Source organism: Podarcis gaigeae (genome assembly GCF_964106915.1).
Source record: "Podarcis gaigeae genome assembly, chromosome: 16".
Classification (NCBI taxonomy): Eukaryota; Metazoa; Chordata; class Lepidosauria; order Squamata; family Lacertidae; genus Podarcis; species Podarcis gaigeae.
The window spans coordinates 31,450,610-31,474,869 of NC_139693.1; the positions used below are offsets into that span (position 1 = coordinate 31,450,610).

The window sequence follows — 24,260 nt, forward strand, 5'->3', positions numbered from 1 at the left end:
TTGCAATGCTCATTCACAAAACAGTTTGCAATATAAAATCAGTAATTCATAATAGGTAGGAACAGCAATCCATTAAAATCAATATAACAAATGCTACAGTGTATCCACACTCTCGTAAAATCTCCCAGTTGGATTACCTGGAGTTGCTTGTGAAAACAATCTGGAGATTTGAGACTAGTCCAAAACAGGGTAGTAAGACTGCTAACCGAGACTGGAAGATCCATCAGTCTTTTGCCATCTGCACTGATTTCCTGTTTATTTCTGGACTCCATTCAAAGTGCTGGACTTAACCTTTAAGTCCGGCGCCACCTGGTGGCTAAACAGTATATGGCATGAACTGCACAGACTCAGTTTGCCAGCCCAAAGTGCTGTAACTAATTTGACAGCCGGCTGGATCAGACCAAAGAGCTATTTCTCTAGTCCTGCTTGCAATTCTCACAGTGGCAAACCAGGGGCTTACCAGGGAAACTCGCAAGTAGGACCTGAGCGCAACAGCACTCTCTCCACTTTTAATTCCAGGCAGCTGGGACTCTCTGACAGTGGAGGTGGAACATAGTCTTCTTTTAAAGCCATCCAACTTGATGAGCATCATAGCATCCTGTGGCAGGGAGTTCCATAGCTGAACTAACCACGTGTCCTTTCGCCTGCCTTGAATCTTCCACCATTCAGCTTCGTTGGAGACCCCGGTTTCTACTATTATAAAATAAGGAGAGAAATTTCTGTCTAACCACTTTCTTGCTTAATGTTATGCACCTCTACCACTGAAAAGCACAAATGTTACATCAGTGACCAGAACTGAGCACAGTACTGTTGGTGTAATTTGGGGAAATGGGTGAAATTGCATCAGGTGTTTAGAGCATGTCTTAAGCATCCCACCCCCGTACCCCCACGTCCGGATTCTGCTTAGAGAAAGACCCAGTTGCAATGGGGTGGTTAGAAACAGTCGAAGGTTAATGCCTAAAGCATGACTCATCCACGCACCCTTTCTTTAAGCAATCTGTGTATGTGCAATATCATTGGCAGGAGTGTGAGGTATTAACTGAGAGCAAGGTATTTGCTTTGTGCAAGGCATCAGCAGTGAAGCTAAAGGTAACATGCTATATGGTAGAGAATTGTGAGCTGGTATGGTAAAGTGCTAGTGGATCTCTGTAAACTAGTACATTTACAAGCTTTACAGTGGTACCTCGGGTTAAGAACTTAATTCCTCCTGGAGGTCCGTAATTAACCTGAAACTGTTCTTAACCTGAAGCACCACTTTAGCTAATGGGGCCTCCTGCTCCTGCCGCGCCGCAGAAGCACCATTTCTGTTCTCATCCTGAAGCAAAGTTCTTAACCTGAAGCACTATTTCTGGGTTAGCGGAGTCTGTAACCTAAAGCGTATGTACCCTGAAGCGTATGTAACCCGAGGTACCACTGTATTTCTAAAACCCAGAGGCGCCAGCTTGTGAAGGCAATGGTGGGGGGGGGCGCTATGACATGCATGTGATGTCGGAAGAGTCAGGGGAGGGCTGGCCCCCACCCTAAAAACATTGAGGGGGCTCAAAAGGGCTTGGCCCCCAAGAGCTGGCGCCCTTGCTAAAACCAGAAGAACTGTGCTATAGGAGATTAGTTCATGACGTACCAGCATCTCTGGTACAGTTTATGTTGCTAGGGTGTTTTAAGCTTGTCTTAAACACTTTATACTTTATACTTTGCCCTTTCACCTTCTTTGGAAATAATATTTTGGGGCTATGTGTGATATATACACATACATAGAAACATGGCAGGTGAAGATAGAGTTAATTAGCAATTAACTGCTAGAAGTACAGTCTGCAACCCTACAATTGAAATACTTTTCACAGCAGCAGTGATTGTCAACACAATTGTCTTAGTGTTACTGGAGTCAACCTTTAAAACCCAAATAAGGCACGGAAACCTTTTTTAGGCCTGTGGATTGTTGAGTAAATGCTGTGGTCATCACCCTCTTAAGCCACTTATCTGAGGGGAATAGGGGTTTCTTAACAACTCGCAACACCTTTAAGAAACTACAGTTCCCAAGTCTTTGGGGGAAGCCATGACAATTTAAAGTGGTATGATGCTGCCTTAAATGTATAGTGCTGATAAAGCCTAGAGAGAGGAATTGAGTTTTTTTGTGCGTGCTTTTCTATATTAGTTTTGCACGTACATGCAGATCCACACAAAGCATTTAAATCACAATCAGTGCATGTAATTTTCTGTGATACACATTTAAAGCAGAGGATTTCTCTCAAAGAATCTGTGAACTGTATTAGGAATGCTACGCATTGCAGCTGTGAGGGGAGAAACTACAGTTCCCAAATATTCTTCATGTTGTGTGTGCATTGCATGCATTTGAAACGCATGGCGTGGATACGTTAAGTGTCTTTTAAAAATAACCTTGAGAAAAGTCGCCCAGAAAACTCCTGTTAGGAGGGGGAAAGAGCAGATGCAAATACCAAAGCAAGCAAACACGTTGGTATAAATTCTTCGGGAAGTAACTGGACGCTAACTTTTGTTTTTGAACAGTTATTTTTATCTGCGAGCTGCCTCGAGTCCCGTCCGGGGGAAAAGGCGGCGTATAAAAGAAATATATAATTTCAACAACTAGTATTTTCGTGACCCACTCCTAGTCTTTTTCTCACAATTAGATTCATTGGGGACGGGGTGTTTTATTCTTTTTCTTTTCTTTTCCTTTTCCAGAGTGTATATTCAGGTAAAACCGGCATTTACGCTCTCCCCCCACTCCCACCCCATCTTCATTTTGTATGCGCACATCATGTACGCGAGGCGAGGCATTTGTTTCGTTTCCTTTATTCGATTAAAATAAAATAAAAAAGATTGGAGAACGGGTAATAGAACAGAATGAAAAAAGAAAACGCGCAAAAACAAGGGAGGTAAAGGGCGCGTGCGCGAGGAGGTTGGCGCCCCCTTCCCCTCCTCTCCTCATCAGTTTCCTTCAGAAACGCTTTTCTCCTCAGGGACGGAGTAATCTTGTCCCACGCCGGGCGCCGTCGACGGCGGGAGTCAGCTTCCCTGCCTGCCTGCCTGCCTTGCCCGCCTCGGCAGGGCGGCGCTGTGAAGGGGGCGTGTGACGCCGGCTGCTGCCTTTTCCTCCTGCTCCTCCCTCTCCCTCAGTCCGCCTTTCCTTCGCCGCTTATTTAGGCTCGGGCGCCCCTTTTCCGCGCCGCTTCCTCGCGCGCTTTCTTCTTCGTCGCCGCCTGCCTCCCTCAGTTCCTTCCATGGCGTTCAGGCGGGTCGTTGCGGTGGCCGCGGCCGCCGCTTGCGGGTTGGCGGGCGGCTCTGTCTTCTTCTCTGCGGTGCCTCTCGGGAAGCAGCAGCAGCAGGTGGTGGGGAAAAGCTCCGGCGACGCCCCGGTTCCCCTACCTCCGTCCGCGGCTCCCCCGCCGGGGCTGCTGCTTCTCCCTTCGCCGGCCAACGCAGGCTCCTGCCCCGCCACGGCGCCTGGCTGGCTGGAGAAGCCCAACTGCGGCTATTGGGACGACAACTGGGACAGGTAAAGCGAAGCAGCTTCAGGCCTCTTGGCGGGCGGGCGGGCGAAAATCCCATTCCCCACCCCCGCACTCCCAAAAAAACACCTCCCCAAGGTAATAGGAGCAGGCCAAGATGCCGTAAGTTGGCAACCCTTCAAAAGCACAGGAGCACTCCAGGCTGCTCTCTGCTGGCAACCCCTCATCCCACCCCCCGCCATGGACTTCTCCATCGTCATATTTTAATCATTCGGTTGCTTTCTTATTTATATAAAGTGCTTTTCCCTTCACCAGAAAAGAAAATGAAAGTGAAAAATGAAACGCTGACTCTTTCGATTGTCGAAAGAGCTGCATCTCCAGACGATTTCGTGGGTTTGAAGTGCAGTGTTTTGCTAAAGTGAGGGGGTGGATTTACCCGGCCTTTGCTTTAAGGAGCTGCTGCCTCTTAATTACATGTATTTGAGGGCATGGAGTGGGGGATAGATCATGTGCTTTGTAATAGGTGTTTTGTGTTGTAAGGTTCTGGTGTTTTAAGACATCGTGATACAGAAATACTTTCATAAATCAGAGTTGGTGGTACAACTTTGATTGACTTTATCGTCGTCTAGTACAGGGATGACAGGCCCTTCGTCATGTTAATACAAAATATGACGAGAAATCCCTCTTGGGGAATAAGGGAGAGACTTTTGTGAGTTGAAACTTAGTCAAAAAGTGGAACATAAATCTGCTGAAATAAGGATTCTAAAAAGTCATTTAGTCCACGTGTCCCAAAAAAAGTCAGGTAAATGTCTCCAGGAAGCTGCAAAGCCCAAAGGTAATGCGTAACTCCTGGGAATGCTATATGGGAACAAGTAGTTGCGGCTTAAGAGCCATTGTCTAATCCTAGTTGAAAGCCATCTAAGTTCCTCAGTACCTCTACATCCTGTAGCAGTGTATTTCATAAATGATGTGTTGTGTAATATTTATTATGGAGTTCTGGCATAATATAAACAGATGCAGAGACTCTGCCCTGGCACAAATGAAGGCTATGTTGGGGTCTTTGTTTTGTATGAGCTAGGAGTCCAAATAAAAATAACTTGTTTAAATAGAATTTATCCATTTTGAATGGGGCTTAGTTGATGAAACGTGCATGTGAGTAAATGCAATTCTGTAAGAAAGATGTATGCTTTAAGATAAGTGTCTGAACTTGTTGCAGCGGGCAATCTTCATTGTGGAGAGATGGGAAATGTCTATCCTTATATAATACAACCATTCCCTTCAGTATAATAAAAAAGTACAGTTTTTAAAATATCTGCAGCCTAATTAAACAAAAGCACATTCTTAACCCAAACACTTTGAGTAACTTTACTGAATTGCAATCTTAGAATGGATTATCTCCCTGTTTTTCCTGGAGAGTTACGCAGTCTATACACACGATCTGTTTCCTACCATATTTGACTCCCTGCTTGCCATTCTTAACATTGATTTTAAGGCCCATATTCTCACTGGGAGAGAATCCCAATCTATTCAGTGACTGCAAAATGTTAAAAATACCTCAAAAAACAAACTTTTATTTTTTACAAGAAGACTTTTCTCTCATCTTTTCAGTGTTCAGTTATGGTTGTACATTTTAATTTGCATTAGCATTTGACTACAGCACTAAATGGCTGTAGTTTTTCCTTATTAACACCTTGAGTGACAAGAGGTAAATGTGATCCAGTGTATTTATTGCCAAACATTTATTCCATTGTATCTGGATGCTCAGGGTGCCCAGAAACCTGATGGTCACTTGTACTCAGCACTTGCTACCCCACCTACCTCTGTCCAGCAAGCAGTTTTATATTTTCAACTATTTCTGCCACAGGTCAAGATTCATCCCTAGTTGTGGCTTGTATTGGCTCGGAGGGCTTCTTACACAGCTTTTAACTACAGGCAGTGCTGAAATGCACATGTATGTTACTGTGAATATGTGATTTAGACTTCTTGTAAATCTTGTGAGATGTGGTTGCTGAACTTATATCTGAGAACCACACTTGTACTTCTTGCCACTTCCCTATGTTCACCTTAAGAAATGTTGAGAAACTTAATAGGAGAAGTTGCATTCAATCTGCCAAGTTTATGAAAGCTTAATGTGAACAAACTCTAATGGATGTCTGCTCTTGAATTGGTATTTATGCTTCACCCTTGTTTGCTGAAGCACAGCTGTGCCTGGGGTGGAAAATGAAAATTGAGGAGTATACCTAGCAATTTTCAGCAGGATGTGGATTCATTCTCTTAATATCCAAGGAGATTTAAATTGGTGATGAGTCAAAATTATGAATTCAGCACTCATTGTTAATAAACTCGACTCTTTACCATGCCACAACAATGCAAATATAATTCCACACTTAACATATTTAGGTGGTTATGTTGACTCCTGGCAGTTTAGGAGAGTCTTCTACACCAGTATTGGATGTGAAAGGACATTTTAATAATTGGGGTTAGAGAACCTTTAGAGAATCTCAAAATAACAGAAAGTTTCCTGATGAGATCGGGTATAAATCTATTAAATAATATACAGTGGTACCTCAGGTTACAGACGCTTCAGGTTACAGACTCCGCTAACCCATAAATAGTACCTCAGGTTAAGAATTTTGCCTCAGGATGAGAACAGAAATTGTGCAGTGGCTGCACTGTGGGAGCGGGAGGCCCCATTAGCTAACGTGGTACCTCAGGTTAAGAACAGTTTCAGGTTAAGACTGGGCCTTCAGAATGGATGAAGTTCTTAACCTGAGGTACCACTGGAATGAATTAAGTTACTAACCCAAGGTACCACTGTATCTGCTTGCACTCTGACATGCTTTTGAACTGCTAGGTTGGCAGGAGCTGGGACCAAGCAATGGGAGCTTACCCCGTCATGGGGATTCGAACCGCCGACCTTCCGATCGGCAAGCCCAAGGCTCAGTGGTTTACACCACAGTGCCATCCACGTCCCACGGGGCTGATGGTAGATGTAGTCTAAAACATCTGGAGAGTAGGGAAGGGAAGGCTGAGCTAGAGGGAAGTGCTAAGCTTATACTTTTATTTAATTCCTTCCCAGATGGTTCTATCTCTGGTTTAATAACACTAAATCTGAGCAAAAGTCCTCCCACCTCCTAATTTTATAATGGCTTGGCACCACTACACATTGCAGATGTGTGCACAAATAAATGAGAGGCTTATTACGGATATGTCATTTGGTGACATCTGTTCAAACTTGGCTTATTCCCTTCTATGGCACAACACTGCAGTTTCTCAACTGTACCCACCATGGGAAAAAACATTTTTCTGTCTCACTTCAAAGTCTATATTATCTAGCTTTTCTTCAAAATCGTTCTGAGAGCAGTGAATAGGTAAACTCGGAACAGGTGCACAATCATGTGTCAGCTCATATGCTAGAATTGTAAACTTTGGTATTAAAATTTTGCCTTGCTAGCATGTTTCAATTTTTAGCACATTTAACTTTTATGCTGTGAACCGCCCTGTGATCTTCAGATGAAGGATGGCATACAAATGTAAAATATAAGTAATATATATATAATAAATATTCTTTGGGTCCCTGAGGACTTTGCAGAGAAGTTCCTTGGATCGGTGTGATAGCAATGAACAATTAGTTATATTGCTTGCCAGGTCAATATTTTTCATTTTAAAACTTCAAGTTTTCTTAATTTTGTTAATATTAAAAAAAAATTAGAGTTCATCAAAATTAATTAGCCGGGCAATCGTCCGCTGATAGGCAGCAACTCTTCAGGGTTTCAGGCTTGGACCTCCCTCCCCCCACACTATACTGGGGATTGAACCTGGGACCTCCTATATGCTTTTCTGCTGAGCTATGGCCCTTCCCCAAAGCTGTGAAGGCCATACATATCTGTCTTCTGTTCTGTATCTCATACCTCTTATCTCATGGTTCTGCATAAACTGTTAAGTACTAAGATAACTTCTGGGTGTGAATGGGACATAAGACTATCTGTAAATAAACTAAAGGAAAATATGTGGGGTGGGTACAGTTCTGGCTTGTTTCTAACATCCAGACTTCGGAATTGCATTAAGTGGTGCATGTATTTGCAGTTGTGCTAGTGGTATTGTGGAAACTAAGTTGTTCCTATTGTAGCAGCTTCATCAAGTAGCATTTACAATTTCTTCCCTTAAAAAAAATCTGATTCAAACTGGGTCAAACTAAATTGGGTTAGTTTCTTAAGCACCAAATCGGGGTCTGAATCAAATCTAGTGGTTGGTGCACACCCCTACAAAGTATGTGAGAAGAGAAATACTTGGTGCTGCTATATTGCTGTTGTGAAATGTATTAATAGCATAAACATCATCAAAAAGATGTATCAATATTTAATGTGTTCTGTGTGATAGGGCTGTCTTATATATACTTTCTTTTGTGCTAGTCCACTTTGTCTTCCAGAAGTTAAAATAACTCTTTGACTCTTCTATAATATTCCAAAACTTTAAAAAACCACATTTGAGTACATAAGCTGATATTTACTTGCAAGAATTTCCCCTTTCATTGCTAAAAGCTGAGACAGCTGTGAGAAATCAGAACAGAAGGAAAAGAATGGGGAAATGTTCCAGATGGATGATGGGAAAACCTACAATCTTGTACCCTGTTGGCAGAAAAGATCCAAAGATATTGGCTGAACTGGTGCATTAATGGACCAGTGAAAATACAGTGATTAATAATTTCAGACACTGGAATGAAACTGAGCAACTCCAAATGGCTGCTTCAGAAGATGAGTCTTGGTATAGGGCTGGTTCATGTACTAGTGCAGTGGTTCCCAAACCCCTCCCCACCACAGATCACTTAAAAATTGCTTAGGATCTTGGCAGACCACTTAATAAATTATTTGCCTGCTATAGTAGTTGTAGTGCACTGTGCTTAGATGCTGTATGTATTTTTACGCACGCATTGCAGACTCATGCCTCAGTTCTTTGGTATGTCTAAAAGTGTTTCTTTGGGCACCAGTCATACCTCTAAATCTCTCATTGCACTAGACTCCCGAAGCTTTGCATTGCTGCCTTTTCTTTCTGGCTTCACAAACTGCACCCAAACTGCCTTTCTCAATGGGTAGAAATGAGACATTATTGAGATGTTGAACTTCTTAATGAGGGATTGCCTGGGGGATATAAAGTGTGCATTGTTACAGTGGTACCTCTGTACCAAACACTTCTGGTTATGAACGCTTCAGGTTATGAGCTCCACTAACCCGGAAGTAGCTGCTCCTGGTTGCGAACTTTGCCCCAGGATGCGAATGGAAATTGTGCACCAGAGGCAGGCCCCATTAGCGAAAGCGCGCCTCAGGATTAGAACGGTTTCAGCTTAAGAATGGACCTCCCGAACAAATTAAGTTCATAACCAGAGGTACCACTGTAAATCTGGTTGATTTTGTCAAGCGAACACGTTGCACTGAAAAGGATGTTGTTGGGTCACTTCATTTGCATGTCCAGTTATCTTATTACAGGAGTATCTTAACATAGAGCTCTATGTATGTTGTTGGACTCCCCAATTCCCACTGGCCCCAGCCAGCATGACCAATGGTCAGGATTTATGGGCATTGTAGTCAGACATCTGGTGAGCTCTATGTTGGCTACTTCTGCCCCATCATTTATTGATACAGAAATAAAACTTCAAAATGATTTTCAGGAGAGAACCACTGGCTCTTATGAACTTGAAAAAGAAAAATGAAGAGACTGGGGAAGAGGAGGACTCATCTCGTCTAGCCCACTACAAAGCAAAAGCTACCAGACACATATTCCTCATACGGCATTCTCAGTACAACACAGATGGGAACAGTGATAAAGAGAGAATTCTAACCAAGCTTGGTACGTATGACTGGCCTTTTCATACCTCAGAGCTGGGGGAGAAAGCAAACTTGCCAGTTTATTTACTGATTTGATTGCCTCTCGTTAAAATGGGGGTAGGGAAACTATTCAGTCACCCTTAGTACTTCCTGGCAGAGACCAGAGTGTTGTTCTTAACAGGTAGATTATTTACATTGTGAATTGGCATTTAGGCATTACAAACTTTTGTTGGTCAGCTGTGTAAATAAATAATTGCAGTAGCTGTGTCATTTCATCCCCAAGTCTGTTGCCCAGCCTTTTCTGCCCCCAGTGCCTTCTCTGCAATGCTGGAAGAGCAATATTTGGCCTAGTTTGCTGTTGCAGTAAGGAGCACAGCTGGACACATTATTTCTTCCCCTCTTCTCCAATATGACTGGCTTTTCTGATGCACAGGAAAACTTTATATTGCAGCATTTCTCTGTAGGTTCACTTGGTCTTGCCTATTAATCAAATCACTAAGTCTAGTGGTTTTCAAATCCCTCTTTCTCTTGCTTCTCATCCCTTGCTTCTCATATTTGCTCATTGCCTGTACTTGACTACCCTAATCCATGTGAAGGTTTCCTACTCTTTGAGAAGACCCCACCCTTGCTGATTGGTATGCTTTGAACTGCCTCCCAGAATACCTGTATGTTGCTCCACCCCCTGCTTCTTCAAATCTTTCAAAGCCCCCCTTTTCCATATAGTCTTTGGCTCAGCACCCTAGTTCCCATCTCCTAGCAACTATTCCTGTCGCCAAGGCTATGCATATGTAACTGAAACAAATGCATATATTTTCTTTACACTTGCCTACGCTACCCTTCCCTTCTACTTATTTATCCTCTGTTGAATTTTAGATTATAATTTTGTACTGCTATAAAGCATTGTACATATATATCGTACATATATATATTATAATATATTTATATATACATATATATAAAACAATATTATTAAATAGTTCTACAAACAATGCAACCTTCTTCCTGATTTAACAAACCCTTGATTAGCAAGGAGGCCCCATTTGGAATTCTACTTGTACTTCCACATACTCAAAAATTCATTGTATCTGTTTGGGTGAAGATACAAGTTGAAAGAACAGCAGTGGCAATAACTGTTTGTGTATCATTGTGCTGGGACAAAAGGTCTACATAATGTAGAAATCTTATTTTACACACACACACCCCGAATGTGTTAAAAGAGACACATTGCAATTTATACGTCACCTTAATTTTTAGGTCGTGAACAAGCTGAGTTGACAGGGCAAAGGCTTGCAAGCTTGGGACTGAAATTTGATAAAATTGTCCATTCTTCTATGACCAGAGCAACTGAAACAACCAACATCATCAGCAAGCATCTTCCTGGTGAGTGAATTCTCTTGTTGAATCAGGAAACATAATTTGTTCTAAATAGACAGTGTGGCTTTCATAAGCACAGAGTGGGCCATGCAGACTAAGCTGGGTGCATTCTTGAATCAAAGCATTGACATATGGTGCCTGATTAAGCCCTTGCATAGGCATTTTAGATGAGGAATTTTAGTTGGAATTGGGCTTTTTTTTTGTTCCTAAGGTTTATGTCTTCAGTCTGTCTTTATGTCATTAAAAAAACAAAACACTACATTTGTGTGTTACGTGAATTGTTTGCCTGCCCTGGAATATTCTGATGAAGGCCTGTTAAATGTTTTTGATAAACATCTCCCATGTATTCCTAATATATTTACTGTTTATTAATTTTAATTGTGTGAGAACCAATATTGATTGCAAAGTGGGAAAGAACACATAGTGATATGTTTAAGAGAACATTAGTACATAGAATCATAGAATTGTATTGTACCGTTGGAAGGGACCACAAGGGTCATCTAGTGCAACCATGCAATGCAGGAATCTTTTGCTCAACATGGGGCTTGAACACACGGCCCTGAAATTAAGTCTTGCGCTCTACCGACTAAACTACCAAGGTGTTGCTGCAGAGGTTTGCCCAAATTCCTTCCTCTATGTTAGTGGTGGGGAACCACTCGGATCCCCCATGTCTGGATGTTCTGAGATAAGAGCGCAGGTGCACTGGGTTACCATAGCAACAGAGCAAGCTCAAGTGTATGACTTGCTGAGTTGTTCACCCTTCCATTGGTTCAGGAGATATGCCTACGAGTAGAGACAGGTATAATAGTAACTGGGGCATTGCTTTCATTATGTGACATCTTGTCTGGTCCTGTTCTGATGTTGTGACTATCCTGATATTGTTCTGTTTGCTGTCAGGGTCTGACTGAATCTGTGAGAGTTGGGGGAAGAGGTTGTGGGTTTTACACAGCAGCGTTAGCTAGCATGGTGATATATCTTTACGTCAAGGACTAGAAGAAATGTACATAGTAGGTAGTAGCGCTTAGCTTTGTCTTGTGTCTGGAGACAATAAACTCTTTGTTACTTTGAACTGAATGGGAGGAGTTTTTCCCTTAACTTGGAATTCTAGAAGAAACTGGTTGCTGGAAGCAGGAAATCTCTTAAGACTCTGCTGAGTGCTGCACATACTCTGCTGATACATCACACTGGTTGAGCTGTGAACTACCAACTGAATTCCACAAGTCAACAATAAGACCCTTTCTCTTAATCTCTGTCTCTGACACGATGCACGTTACTTGTACAAGGAGTACATTCTAGCACAAACCCTTCAGGCCATGCACTATTCTTCCTTGCTTGTCATAACACGAGTTTACAACCAGGGTATTAAAAGATTTGCAGCACCTTTGATATGCTAACTTGCTTTGTATAGATGCAGATCTAGAGTTTAATGTCAGAGATGGCCCTGGAGACAAGGCTCTGAAATGCATGTCTTCATTTTTCTTCCCCCAGGGGTGAAGAAATCAAGCACTGACCTTCTGCGTGAAGGAGCTCCAATTGAACCAAATCCTCCTAGTTCCCACTGGAAGCCAGAAGCTGTGGTAAGATTTTTGTATAAGCAATTGCCTTAATGTTGTGTAATCTTTGGCTTTACTTATAGCAATGTAGACCAGTTTCCTCAGGTTTCTTCTGTCTGCTAATCCACCCAAAGTGGCACATGCTGATTAACAGAATATTTTATTAAACAAGAATATTTTCATCCAACAGCAAAAGGAATTAACATTTCAATATATCACTAGAGAGAGAACTTTAAAGAATGGGAGCCACAGCAGCAAGGTCCTACCTTTTTTCTTTAATAATTCTGAACTCGGTGAATGAGGAAACACAGAACAAAGCCCAGCTTAATGACCTAATAAACAGGATGATGCACAGTTAGTAGCACCTCCTATAAGTTATCCATTGCCCAGGTGGCGTAGAGTTTAAAAGGCACGACCCAGCACACTGAGTTTGGTCCAGAAGAGGTATGTTCTGTGCAGTCCATTTCTATTGATAAGATGGACTTCAGATGGTGGAGAAAAATAGCCTTCAGTAGGGCAGTAATCACAGCAGGTTATTGAGGTTGGATAATGACCTCTGTATCTTGATCAGAAATGTCAAAATCCTTTTCTGTAGCCAACACTAATGGTAAGTTAAAGATGAAAAGCTTGTGCATGTTTAAATATATACATCAATAACCAATTATCTGCTTTTTAGCAGTATTACGAAGATGGGGCTCGGATTGAAGCTGCCTTCCGAAACTACATTCATAGGGCTGATGTAAAGCAGGAAGAGGATAGCTATGAAATCTACGTCTGTCATGCTAATGTTATTCGTTACATAGTTTGCAGGTAACTATGGCATTGAAACAAACTGGTGGGTATGGGAAACCTTCTGATTGGCTCTTCATGACCAAAACAATAATGTGCTAACCCTTAACTTAAGCAATCAAATGCATTTAGCGGTTCTGAGTTATTTGGAGAGGGTGTGTGCACAGTAAAATGAACAGCTGTCCAGAGAGCATATGACTGCCAGATTAACTTGAAGCTTTGCTCTAATCTCTATTTTTGAGTAGGGGATTATAAAACAAATAGACCTTCCATACGAAACGTATTATGAAATTTAGAAATGGAAAAATGAGAATGCAGCTTATCTATTGCTCTGCTTGCAGAACCTCCAAATCCTGGACCAAAGTTTGGGTTAGCAAAACAAATTATTACTTAAATCCAAAGTAACTGTCTAGCAGGTCTTCTGCCCCCGAGCTGTGAAACTGGATTTCCCTTCTTGCATCAAATAAATGTTCTGAGAGATGTACAGTTGTCCCTCATGTTACATCCTGCTCAACTCTACCATTTTTGCTTGCATCTTCTAAGACAGTGTAACCTTGGTTTCTTTGAACTGTGCTGAAGACCTGTTTGGGTTGAAAGAGATGCTGAATTCAGTTAAGTGCTTCTGTTTTGGAAGTGCAGCATGAGAACAGAGCATACAGGCTTAAGCATCCATAACTAAAGAGCACTTAGCCTGCACTGGATACTTGGACTTTTAGTGCTGAAGTTTGAGCTGTCTAATCAATTACAGTCGTACCTTGGTTTTCGAACAGAATGCGTTCCGGAAGTCTGTTCGACTTCCGAAATGTTCAAAAACCAAGGCACGGTTTCTGATTGGCTGCAGGGGCGTCCTGCAGCCAATCGGAAGCTGTGGAAACCACGCCATAAGTTCGGCTTCCAAGGCAAAGTTCGCAAACCGGAACACCTACTTCCCGGTTTGCGGCGTTCGAGTTCCAAGTTGTTCGTGAACTAAGCTGTTCGAAAACCAAGGTATGACTGTACCATCCAAACTCACGATGTTTAGGTGCCTACTGAGGAAATTTCTGTTTAAGGATTTGACCCAGGTTGTGACTCAGTTATGAGTGGAATACCAATATTTTATATCTGAAAAGGTAGTTTTGCTGCTTTTTCTCGTAGGGATGACTTCATTGTTTTTAGAGCTTGTTGAATTTATTTTTAGAGATTATGTTTTTATCTTGTACACCACCTTGATGGCTTTATGCTGTGAAGCAATTAATTACCTATTCACAGGTTCCATTGGGGGTGGTGTGTTCTCAGAATGAGTTTGCTATCCAGGAGGAGTTGTTGAAAATGTGTGCAGTGGTAGTTTTCTGGGAGGCTTAAACATTTCTGGGAGACATGGAGCCCAGTATGCCATCCATATATTAGACGAATTGAACATTATGAGCTCAGAAAGTTGAGTGTGTTTAGAGTTGCTTTGTTTGTGTAGGCAAGAAACATTAGGTAGGAATAGCTAGTCTGAGATCAAATATTCCATCACAGCTCAGCTGTTTTGAGCTGGACTATCGTGTTGCAAGCCTCATACACCTATCTGCATTTGTTTAACAGTGTATTGCAAACAAGTAAGAAATGAGCTGGCAGTCAACATTGCAAAAGCAAATGAGACCTGAAATTTCAAAAGTTGATAAGATCACCTTCATCTGGATAGGGATCTGCCTTAAGGAATGTCATATCATGTAGTCCAAGCCTGATAAGAGGCTGACCCTGTTCCTAGAACCTTCCACATTGAAATGTGACTATTGCCACATAGAGAGGTTAAAAGCCTTCTTAGTTGCATATTAAAACCTAGGGTGTCTGCTGACCTTTTGCTAGATTATAACCTCCATAACAACCTCTTGTGTAGCTTCCCTTTAATATTTAATATCCTGTCTATATTAGTACACATCTGTTACATTACATTTCTAATAGAGGGTGACATGTGTGCTTGCGCTGGCTAACTAGATTAACAGTGCAAGTGATAAAGAGTAGTTTATGTGTGAACCATATTTCAGTGTATGTAGAAACAGATGGTACGTTAAGCTCTTTGTATGGTTTCAGAGTTGTACTGATGTCTTTCTGCTGAACTTATAACTATCAAGCTATGCCAGCAAATGTTCATTTTTTGAAAGAGTGATTTGTACTTGAAACCATTGTAGGAACTGACTCTTGCAAAAGATGGACACGGTTGTTGGACTTGAGGCAAGGTGGTTGAGTATTACATTAACTTAAAAGAACAGTTTAGTTTCTGGGACTACTGTTCAACTTAATGTATCTCTTTGGAATTCGGGTCAAAGGAAAGATCATGCAGGTCTGCCTCTTTCCTCAAAATTGGGCACACTCATTTAAGTATTTACAGCCTGTACCCCTTGAAGTAATGAACCTTTCCGCCCCCCCCCTACATTTCACCGTTCATACAATCCCAAATGTTTGTTTTAATTTTGAAATTTAACAAATGTTATATGGGCACAATGAAATCCCATGTTTTACATTTCTGAAATTACATATTGGTCTATGGTGGTATTTTTCTCCTGTGCACATAACCACCTCTCTCTCTTGATATTGTTTCACATAAGAAGGCTTGCTGACTACATTGTAACTTTATTTGTCCTAACGTTTCAGCTGGTCACCATTGTGTTATAAAAAGACTAGATAACTTTATATCTTCATTTGTCTGGCCTTTCATTGCAAAATCACAAATTATCTCCCCAGAGTATATTTTTCTTCCACATTTACAATTAACAGGCAAAATAGCTTAGCCCGTCTTCTTGCTGTGTGTGCTAGGTATTTTCTTGAATGTATTGGGCCTCTAAATCGAAGTAGGATTTTATTAATTAATGGAAACCACAGGACAGGGGAGAGGTCTTGTGCTCAGATCCTGTTTCCTGGTTTCCCACAGGCATCTGGTTGGCCACTGTGAGAACAGGACACTGGTCTAGATGGGCCACTGGCCTGATCTAGTAGACTCTTATGTTCTTAGGCTGTCTCTGAGATCAGTTCCACTGATGCTCATGGTGATTTGTTATTTCTATTGGCTGTCTCTTCTTCCTACCTGGGAGTGATAATCTCACACAGTGCAAGAACCAAAAGGTCCTTTTGCTTAGAATAAATTTGCCTTATGAATTGGGGTTGAGTCACTAGATGGTGAGGGTGGGTGAACCAACCTTGGAGATGAGGGATAGGTAAGCTGGCTTCACCTCTTTGTGTGATGCCTCTGGAAACTTATCTATGGATTTGCTGGGTGAAGTTTAAAATCTCTTAGTAAGCCTAAAAATGAAAATGAAAAATATCAAGTTGGCCCTGGCTGCTGATTAGGAAGCCACTCGTAGCCACTGAGAGCCTCAGGTTGAAGTTGGGACCCTTGATACTGAAGTGCAGTTCAGTGGGTGGCCTTACGCTTTGGATGGCCTTGTGCTCTGTACTGTATGTTGCTATCAAAGGGTTAAAAGGTAGCAGAAACGCTCTAATCACTGAGCAGCTGGAGGTCATTAGGCTTCCAGGAACATGAGTTTGTATAAATAGTCTCCTGTGTGTTTGTTCTTCCCTTTTTCTCCCCTTTTTGGGCGTGTTTGCTGAGATGTGTGGTTCTTCGCCAGGGTTGTTTTTGTTTTGTAAATAAACCTTATCTTTGAGTTACAAACCACATGCTCCAAGACTCCTCTTTGAAAAGATACTGCCTTTCCTGCCCTTCTTCAACTGCTGTGCGAAATACTCTGCTGTAGTGGGACTTGTGACGATGGAAGCGCACTGGGCATTTACATTAAACTAATTAAAGTTTAATGGGACAGGTTATGGGTGTTTGTACGTCAAGAAGGAGCTAAGGAGTGCAGTTCAGAGTGATTTATGAAAGGACTGGAGCGAAGACAGAAGCGGTTGCCGACAACGAAAGCCTTCAAAGCAGCTTGAGTCCTGCAACGTGCTTAGAAAAGTTTTAAACAGGCACTGCGCAGTTTGTACTCGCTGGAAGACGTCTTATTCTTCAAGGAGCCACCTCAGCAGCTGGGAGACGGTCTACAGGTGTGTGAGTATCGTTCCTAAGCCCCAGGGAGGATGGCAGAGTCCCAGGAAAGTTTTTCTGTCCCGTTTACGCGACTCAATGGGAAAAATTGGCAAGATTGGAAGGCTAGAGTGAGGGTTTGGTTGCAAGCAAAAGAGTTGTGGAGTTGTACTGAAGCACCGCCTTTACAGGCAGCTGCAGACGCGTCTGCAGAAGACAAAGCAACAGCAGCAGCTTCACAGAAACGTGACAGGAAAGCCCAAGGTCTACTAGTTTTGGCAGTGGGACCAGAGCAAATGCCTTATGTTTCTGAGTTAAAGAACACGCATGAGGTCTGGACGGTTCTGCAGCGGCTAAATTCCAGAAACACTGCAGGGGCCAAGATCCATGCTACAAGATGTTTGTTTGATTTACGTCTCCAACCGGGAGCGTGTGTAAAAGAACATATTGCCAAAATGGTGTCTGCCTTTAATCAACTAAGACAGCTGGGCATTCCTTTCTCTATGGAGCAGCAGTCATACATATTGTTGTCTTCTCTTGATAAAAGCTATGAGACTCTAGCTCTAACTTTGGAAGCTATGCCTTCAACTGAATTAACCCTTGAATACATTTCATCTCGGCTTGCAGATGAACAGGATAAGAGGCAAAGAGAAAGAGGTTTGTCTTTAAAGGGGAGTTATGCTGTGCCTAAGAGTGTTGATGCTGAGTTTGAGCACACAGTAAATGCTTTTGCAGCTAGACACTGTTTTCGCTGTGGTTCCCCTTCCCATTTAATTAGGAATTGCACACGTGAACCTGGTCAAGACAGCACCAAGGCCGTTACCCCTAGTTACCAGACAAGGAGTTCCAGGGGACGTCGAAGAAGAGGAGGAGGTCGTGGCTACTCCCACAGCACACAGCACATGGCTTCAGTAATGGCGTTGATGCAAGGGCGTGGCCAAGGCAGCAATCTACGCTGGTTGATCGACAGTGGTGCATCTCACCACCTGGTGGCGCCATCTAGTGTCCGTTTCCAGAATTGCAGACATTTGCAAACCCTTAAAGTTGTGACAATGGCAGATTCAACTAAACGTTCCTTAGAGACCGTAGGCACAGTATTCTTGAAATGTTTGCAAACAGAAATTGATGCCTACGTGCTAAAGGGATTGAAGGGGTGTATTTTGTCTGTGTCAGAACTTGATAGAAATGGGTTTAAAACTGTGTTTGAAAATGGGGTTTGCACTATTTCAAAGAATAACGTATCTCTTTTGCAGGTGGAATGCAGAGATGGGTTATATTATTTTGAGACAAGTCCAGATGAAGTTGAACAGGTTCATGCTGGTTGTGTGAACACGCCTACCCATAATTCTTGTGTCCATTTATGGCACCGCCGTCTGGGACATATTAATTTTCAGTATGTTAAAAGGCAACCTGAATTATCAGAAGGGTGCAAAATGAACAAATGTACTAAGTATTTGGATTGTACTGCATGCAAAAGGGCGAAGGTTCATAGATGCAGCTATCCCAGTTCAGATAGGAAATCTGACAAAGTATTCCAACTTGTGCATATGGACCTATGTGGCCCAATGCCTGTTACTAGCATGGGAGGTTCGAGGTATGCACTGTCTCTCTCGGATGACAAAACAAAGGTTACATGGTTTTTTCCTCTCAAAACAAAAGCAGATACTGCAGAAACAGTTAAAAATTGGGTTCATGCAGTGGAACTTGAATTCGGTACTAGAGTACTTGCTTTTCAGACAGACAGAGGGTCAGAATTTACCGGGTCTGTGTTGCAGAATTTCTTTAAGAAAAAGGGAATTAAGCATCGTCTGTCTACACCTTATTCCCCCCAAGAAGGAGGCGTGGCCGAACGTAAAAATAGGGTTCTGCAAGAGTTGGCAAACTCTATGTTGTTTGATGCTAAACTCCCTCAAAGTTACTGGGCGGAAGCCTGGCAGGCGGCTACTCATATTCTGAACCGAGTATATAATTCTGTAATTGGCACTACCCCTTATTTTGCTTTATATGGGAAGAAGCCCAAAATTAATTACTTTCGGGTGTTTGGATGTCCAGCCTATGTACTTATCCCAAAAGCGTTAAGGAAAAAGGGAGGTCCAAGGGCTAGGAAACTCATCTTTTGTGGGTACGAACCACACGCCAAATCTTGGAGGTTCGTGAACCCAAATGGGGATACTACAAGAGTGGTCCTCAGTAGGAGCGCTGAATTTTGTGAGCAATCTGGATGGACTCACTTACATGCTAACCCTGACATTTTGAGAGATGATTTAGGCATTTATGCTGAGAATGAAAGTCCAGAGAGTAGTGAGCCAGAAGAGGATGGTGCACATGGTTCAGATGCAGATTCTGACCAGGCACAAGGTTCTTCTCCTAAGGTAGAAAAGCCAAAATCTAGGGGTGTTCCAACATTGCCAGTCAGTAGGCCTAGCAGACAGCAAAAGCGAAGCAGGTCACCTGCAACACCAAGCCCAAGGGAGGTATCTAAACGGAGGTCTTTATCCCTAGAGGCACATCCAGGTATAAAGTCTGAGACAGATTCTGACAGCCAACGGTCAGAGGGGGCACAAGAGGAACAATTGCGCAGGTCAAATCGTGCCACAAAGGGCAAGCCGCCAGAGCGGTTTAAGGTGACAAGTGTATACGTAAATATGGCACAGTGTGAGCCAGATAGCTATATGGAGGTACAACAGCTTCCAAGCTCAGAAGCCGTTAAGTGGCAGGAAGCAATGGAAAAAGAGATGGCTTCAATGAAGTCTCTCGGTGTGTTTACAAGTACAGAGCTTCCGAAAGGGCAACAAGCTGTAGGTTGTCGATGGGTATATCGTTTAAAGCCCACAACTACTGAAGAGTTGCAATATAAAGCCCGACTAGTTGCAAAAGGGTTTTCGCAGCGCAAAGGTGTTCACTATTCTCAAATCTATGCCCCAACTTCAAGATCGGAGTCATTAAGAATGCTTTTAGCCTCTTCAGCTAAGAAGGGAAATAAGCTGTTTCATTTTGATGTCAATGTGGCTTATTTAAATGCAGACTTACAGGAGGAAGTCTATATGACACCACCACCAGGTTTTGAAGGAGACAAGCCAAACCAGGTCTGGCGCCTACACAAATCCATTTATGGGTTGAAACAGTCTGCCCGTAATTGGAATTCCTGCTTAAACGATGCTCTAGAGAGCATGGGGTTCAGAAAGAGCGCAGCAGATGCGTGTCTTTATCTAAAAGGCTCGGGATGTGAACAAGAAGCAGTTTTGATATTTGTTGACGATTTATTATACAGTGGAAAGGATGATAAACTTGCACAACAATTTGCCACAAAGCTTGGAGAAAGGTTTCAGATAAAATCACTAGGCAATGTATCTGTTTATCTAGGAGTTAAAATTCAGCAAGATGAAAATGGAAACTATTGGCTCAGCCAAGAAGCTAAGATCCAGCAGTTGCTGGAAAGGTTTAAAATGGACAACTGTGCTGGTGTTAAAACCCCAATGGAGCTAAGTTACATAAAGGATGCTCAAGCCGAGCAACAGACAGAGTTCAGTAATCCCGGGGTTTACCAGTCAGCGATAGGCAGTCTACTCCACATTGCACAGTGGACTCGGCCCGATATAACATATGCTGTCAACATGCTGTGTAGACAAGCTGAAAAACCATCAATGCATGCTTGGCAAGGAGTAAAAAGAGTTTTAAGGTATCTCCAAACTACCAAAAGGTTTCGCTTAAAACTATCAGCAGAGGGCAGCACACAACTTGAATGTTGGGCCGACAGCAGTTGGGCAGATGCTGGACCAGATAGAAAATCAGTGTCAGGAATGGCGATAAAATTTGGAAATGCACTAATTGGTTGGAGATCAAGAAAGCAGTCACTTATAGCTTTAAGTTCAACTGAATCTGAGTTCAATGCATTATCAGATGTATGTAGAGAACTGGAATTTTATAAGCAACTGGTACAAGAATTGTTTGGAGAATGTTCCCTACCTATCAGAGTGTGGGAAGACAATCAACCTTGTATTAAACTAGCTAAATCAGGTCAATTCAAGGCACACACAAAACACTTGGATATCCGTTATCAAAATGTATGCCAAAGTGTAAAACAAGGTTTAATTGAACTAAAGTATTGTCCAAGCCAAGAAAATCTCGCAGACGGTTTTACAAAAGCTTTGGGTCCGCAATCTCATAAATGTTTCTGTTCAGGTTTAAATTTGAATTAAGGTTGGTACAGCTCAGTGTTACGAGCGAGAGGGGGTGTTGCTATCAAAGGGTTAAAAGGTAGCAGAAACGCTCTAATCACTGAGCAGCTGGAGGTCATTAGGCTTCCAGGAACATGAGTTTGTATAAATAGTCTCCTGTGTGTTTGTTCTTCCCTTTTTCTCCCCTTTTTGGGCGTGTTTGCTGAGATGTGTGGTTCTTCGCCAGGGTTGTTTTTGTTTTGTAAATAAACCTTATCTTTGAGTTACAAACCACATGCTCCAAGACTCCTCTTTGAAAAGATACTGCCTTTCCTGCCCTTCTTCAACTGCTGTGCGAAATACTCTGCTGTAGTGGGACTTGTGACGATGGAAGCGCACTGGGCATTTACATTAAACTAATTAAAGTTTAATGGGACACTGTAGAATCCAGCCTCTTACAGGAATCTCATTCCCACTTAAAGTACCTGCAACTTGCAAAGTGCTATGGTGAATTGTAGGAATGTTAATCAGTTTTGGAGAACTCCTGAGGCAAAGCAAGGTTCCCTGGAGGGATTTTTAAGCTTGTTAAAAGTAAGGTGGGATCTGTACAAGGCAGCACATGTTGAAGCAGGGACGTCAGCAAGTTAGCCATCAAAAGCAAGCAGCAGGCAGATGTTTGCCGAAAGTGAAAGTAGTATCTCTAAGCTTACTGTAATGCCAAGTGTGTGGGGTGGAAGCAAGAGGGCAGGAGGACTCCATTGTGACTGAGACTTCAGGAATGTAATCAGAAGGATTTTATTGTGCTTGCAATGTCATTTATTTCTGTAAAAAAACCAAAAAACCAAAACCACACCTTTTTTATTTCTCAGTTGCAAAGGGTAGGAGTGTTTCTGTTCTGAATTTGCTCTCGTGTACATATTGCAGCTGAAATGCTAATGTGTTCAGTGCAAAAAGAACAGTGAAAAGAAGCACAACTCATTTCAAAATGCTGAAGTAACTGCTTTCCTTATCTTTTTCAGAGCTTTACAATTTCCTCCCGAAGGTTGGCTTCGGATATCCCTCAACAATGGCAGCATCACCCACCTGGTCATCCGCCCTAGTGGCAAAGTGGCGCTTCGATTGCTCGGTGACACAGGCTTTATGCCTCCTGAGAAAATCACACGCAGCTGAGTGGGCCTTTTCTGGTGCCGCTGTGGTGTACAAGGTTATGGCTTGGTAGGAAATTGTGTTTCACAGTGTACTCAGTGAATGCCTACTCTTTCCCCCACTTCATTTATCTGTAAATAGAAGGGCTGCTCAGCATTGCTGTGTTCATGGTGCTTTTGGCACATTCCACAAAGTACTTCTGCAGTACAGTCTCCTGGTCCATTAAAATGAATGGAGACTTTACAGCAGTACTTAATGAATGAACCTAAAACCAGAGAATCTACAAACTTAACTCATGTGAGGGTGCCACTTGCCTGGCTGCAACAAGAAAGGTTCCCAGGCTTCTTACCAAAGCATATTGCTGTGTGTAGAGATGATTTCCCCCTCTCTTCTGTGGAAAGAGGATACAGAAATACCACAGGATTAGAAAGCAATTCTTTGCATTGGTAATCGGCAAAATTATTTTTGCTAGATCAGCAAGAGTTGGGGGCAGAGCGGTTTCAGCAACTACAATTGTGGCTGAGTTTTCATAACTTAATAATTTAGCTCCCTTACATATCCGTGTTACTTTAGAGCAAAGGTTGGAAACTGAAAATGTGCAAAAGGCATGTATTAGAGGGTGTCCCCTGGCTATACACACCTGTTGGCGGGAACAAGAGTAGACTATGATGCTGCAATGGCTGCTTCAACAGCCCTTCTCACGATGGTATCCAAGGTGAAGAGAGACTATCTAAAAGGAGACTGGACTTGATTCTTTTCTTCTTGCCCTTCAATATCACATACGATTGTTCTTATATTAAAATGAGTGTTCTCATTTGCTTTACAAATGCCCCTCTCACACGATTAGTGTAAAAGTCTGAATTGAACCACTCCTCAAGGCCTGGACTTATTAGCAGTAGTTATGGTTACATGTCATTTGTCATTATTCCCATTGAGGCAAAGCACACCTGGGGACACGGGTGCTAAACTAAATTTAGAAGTGAGCCTCATCCTTACCATCCCCAAGAGCATAGCCTGCACTATTTCTTCAGCATGCTTATTTGTCTTATTTTATAATGTATCAAAACTACTTTTTTGAAATGGAATCTGCTGTTGGTGAAATGCTACCTGGAAAAAGGTGGTGGTCTGTCTTTCAATCAATGCAAACAAAGTTATCTTTGTAAAATATCTGCAAATATAGTTTTTTATTAACTTTCACGAGGCTTCCGTGATATCAAGAGTTGCTAAAATAGCAGTGGTTATTTTCTCTTCAGGTAAACAATTGACCTCTTAGCATTTATGGACTGGTTTTTAGTCTGTTTATGGTGCTGTATGTACATGATTTTGCTAATGAAGTTCTAAGTGTGTGTGGGAGATCTGAAGGGGTGAAACTCATGAGCTGGTGCCAAGCCCTGAATTTAGAGTCCTTTTCAGTGCAGCCGTGGGAACAGGAAGCGGTGACGGCACTGATGGAGCATACCCAAGGGGAGCTGCATGGCAATCTCGCTGCAGGCGTGGCACTGTGGAGCCCCTTCCCTACCCACGGGGATCCTTGCACACCCTCAGCCCCATGGCTGGCGCCGCCCGGCTCCATGGATCCTCTTGTCCTGGGCGCTGCTCTACTCTGCAGTACCAGGTACTGGGCCCCAATTGTTCTTGTTTATTTCTCCTGTTTTGTGTTTTATGTAGGACTGTGCAGACAATACCAGCTCTAAGGAACTGTAATCAGCAGCAGTTAACGTAAGCACTCTGCTGTTATCAGACCAAACTAGTCCAGCATTTTCTTCACAGCAGACGAACATGAAGGCAATGGCACTCTTCCACTCATAACAAGCAGCTGGCGGTAGCTGCCTTCAAACGTGGTGGGTATACAGGCATTACGACTAGTAGTCGTTGAGAGTCCTATCCTCTATGAATTGAGTGCAAGTTTGTTATTTTTGAAGCCTGATTCTACCAGGTTGCCACTGATATTGCTCAGGGGCTGG

At 42.5% G+C, this 24,260-nt stretch overlaps 1 protein-coding gene across 2 annotated transcripts; it reads left to right on the top strand.

The window, feature by feature from the left end:
- Positions 1-2,918: 2,918 nt before the first annotated feature.
- Positions 2,919-23,493, top strand: PGAM5 (PGAM family member 5, mitochondrial serine/threonine protein phosphatase). 2 transcript variants are annotated; one of them, XM_083717612.1, is made up of 6 exons: positions 2,919-3,511; positions 9,130-9,308; positions 10,541-10,666; positions 12,149-12,237; positions 12,893-13,023; positions 22,170-23,493. In XM_083717612.1, the coding sequence occupies exons 1-6, from the start codon at positions 3,237-3,239 to the stop codon at positions 22,318-22,320; spliced, it is 951 nt and encodes a 316-aa protein (XP_083573738.1). In that variant the 5' UTR covers positions 2,919-3,236; the 3' UTR covers positions 22,321-23,493. The 2 variants fall into 2 exon arrangements, with proteins under 2 accessions (XP_083573738.1, XP_083573737.1); XM_083717611.1 differs by having other exon boundaries at positions 3,022-3,511; positions 12,890-13,023.
- Positions 23,494-24,260: the final 767 nt, after the last annotated feature.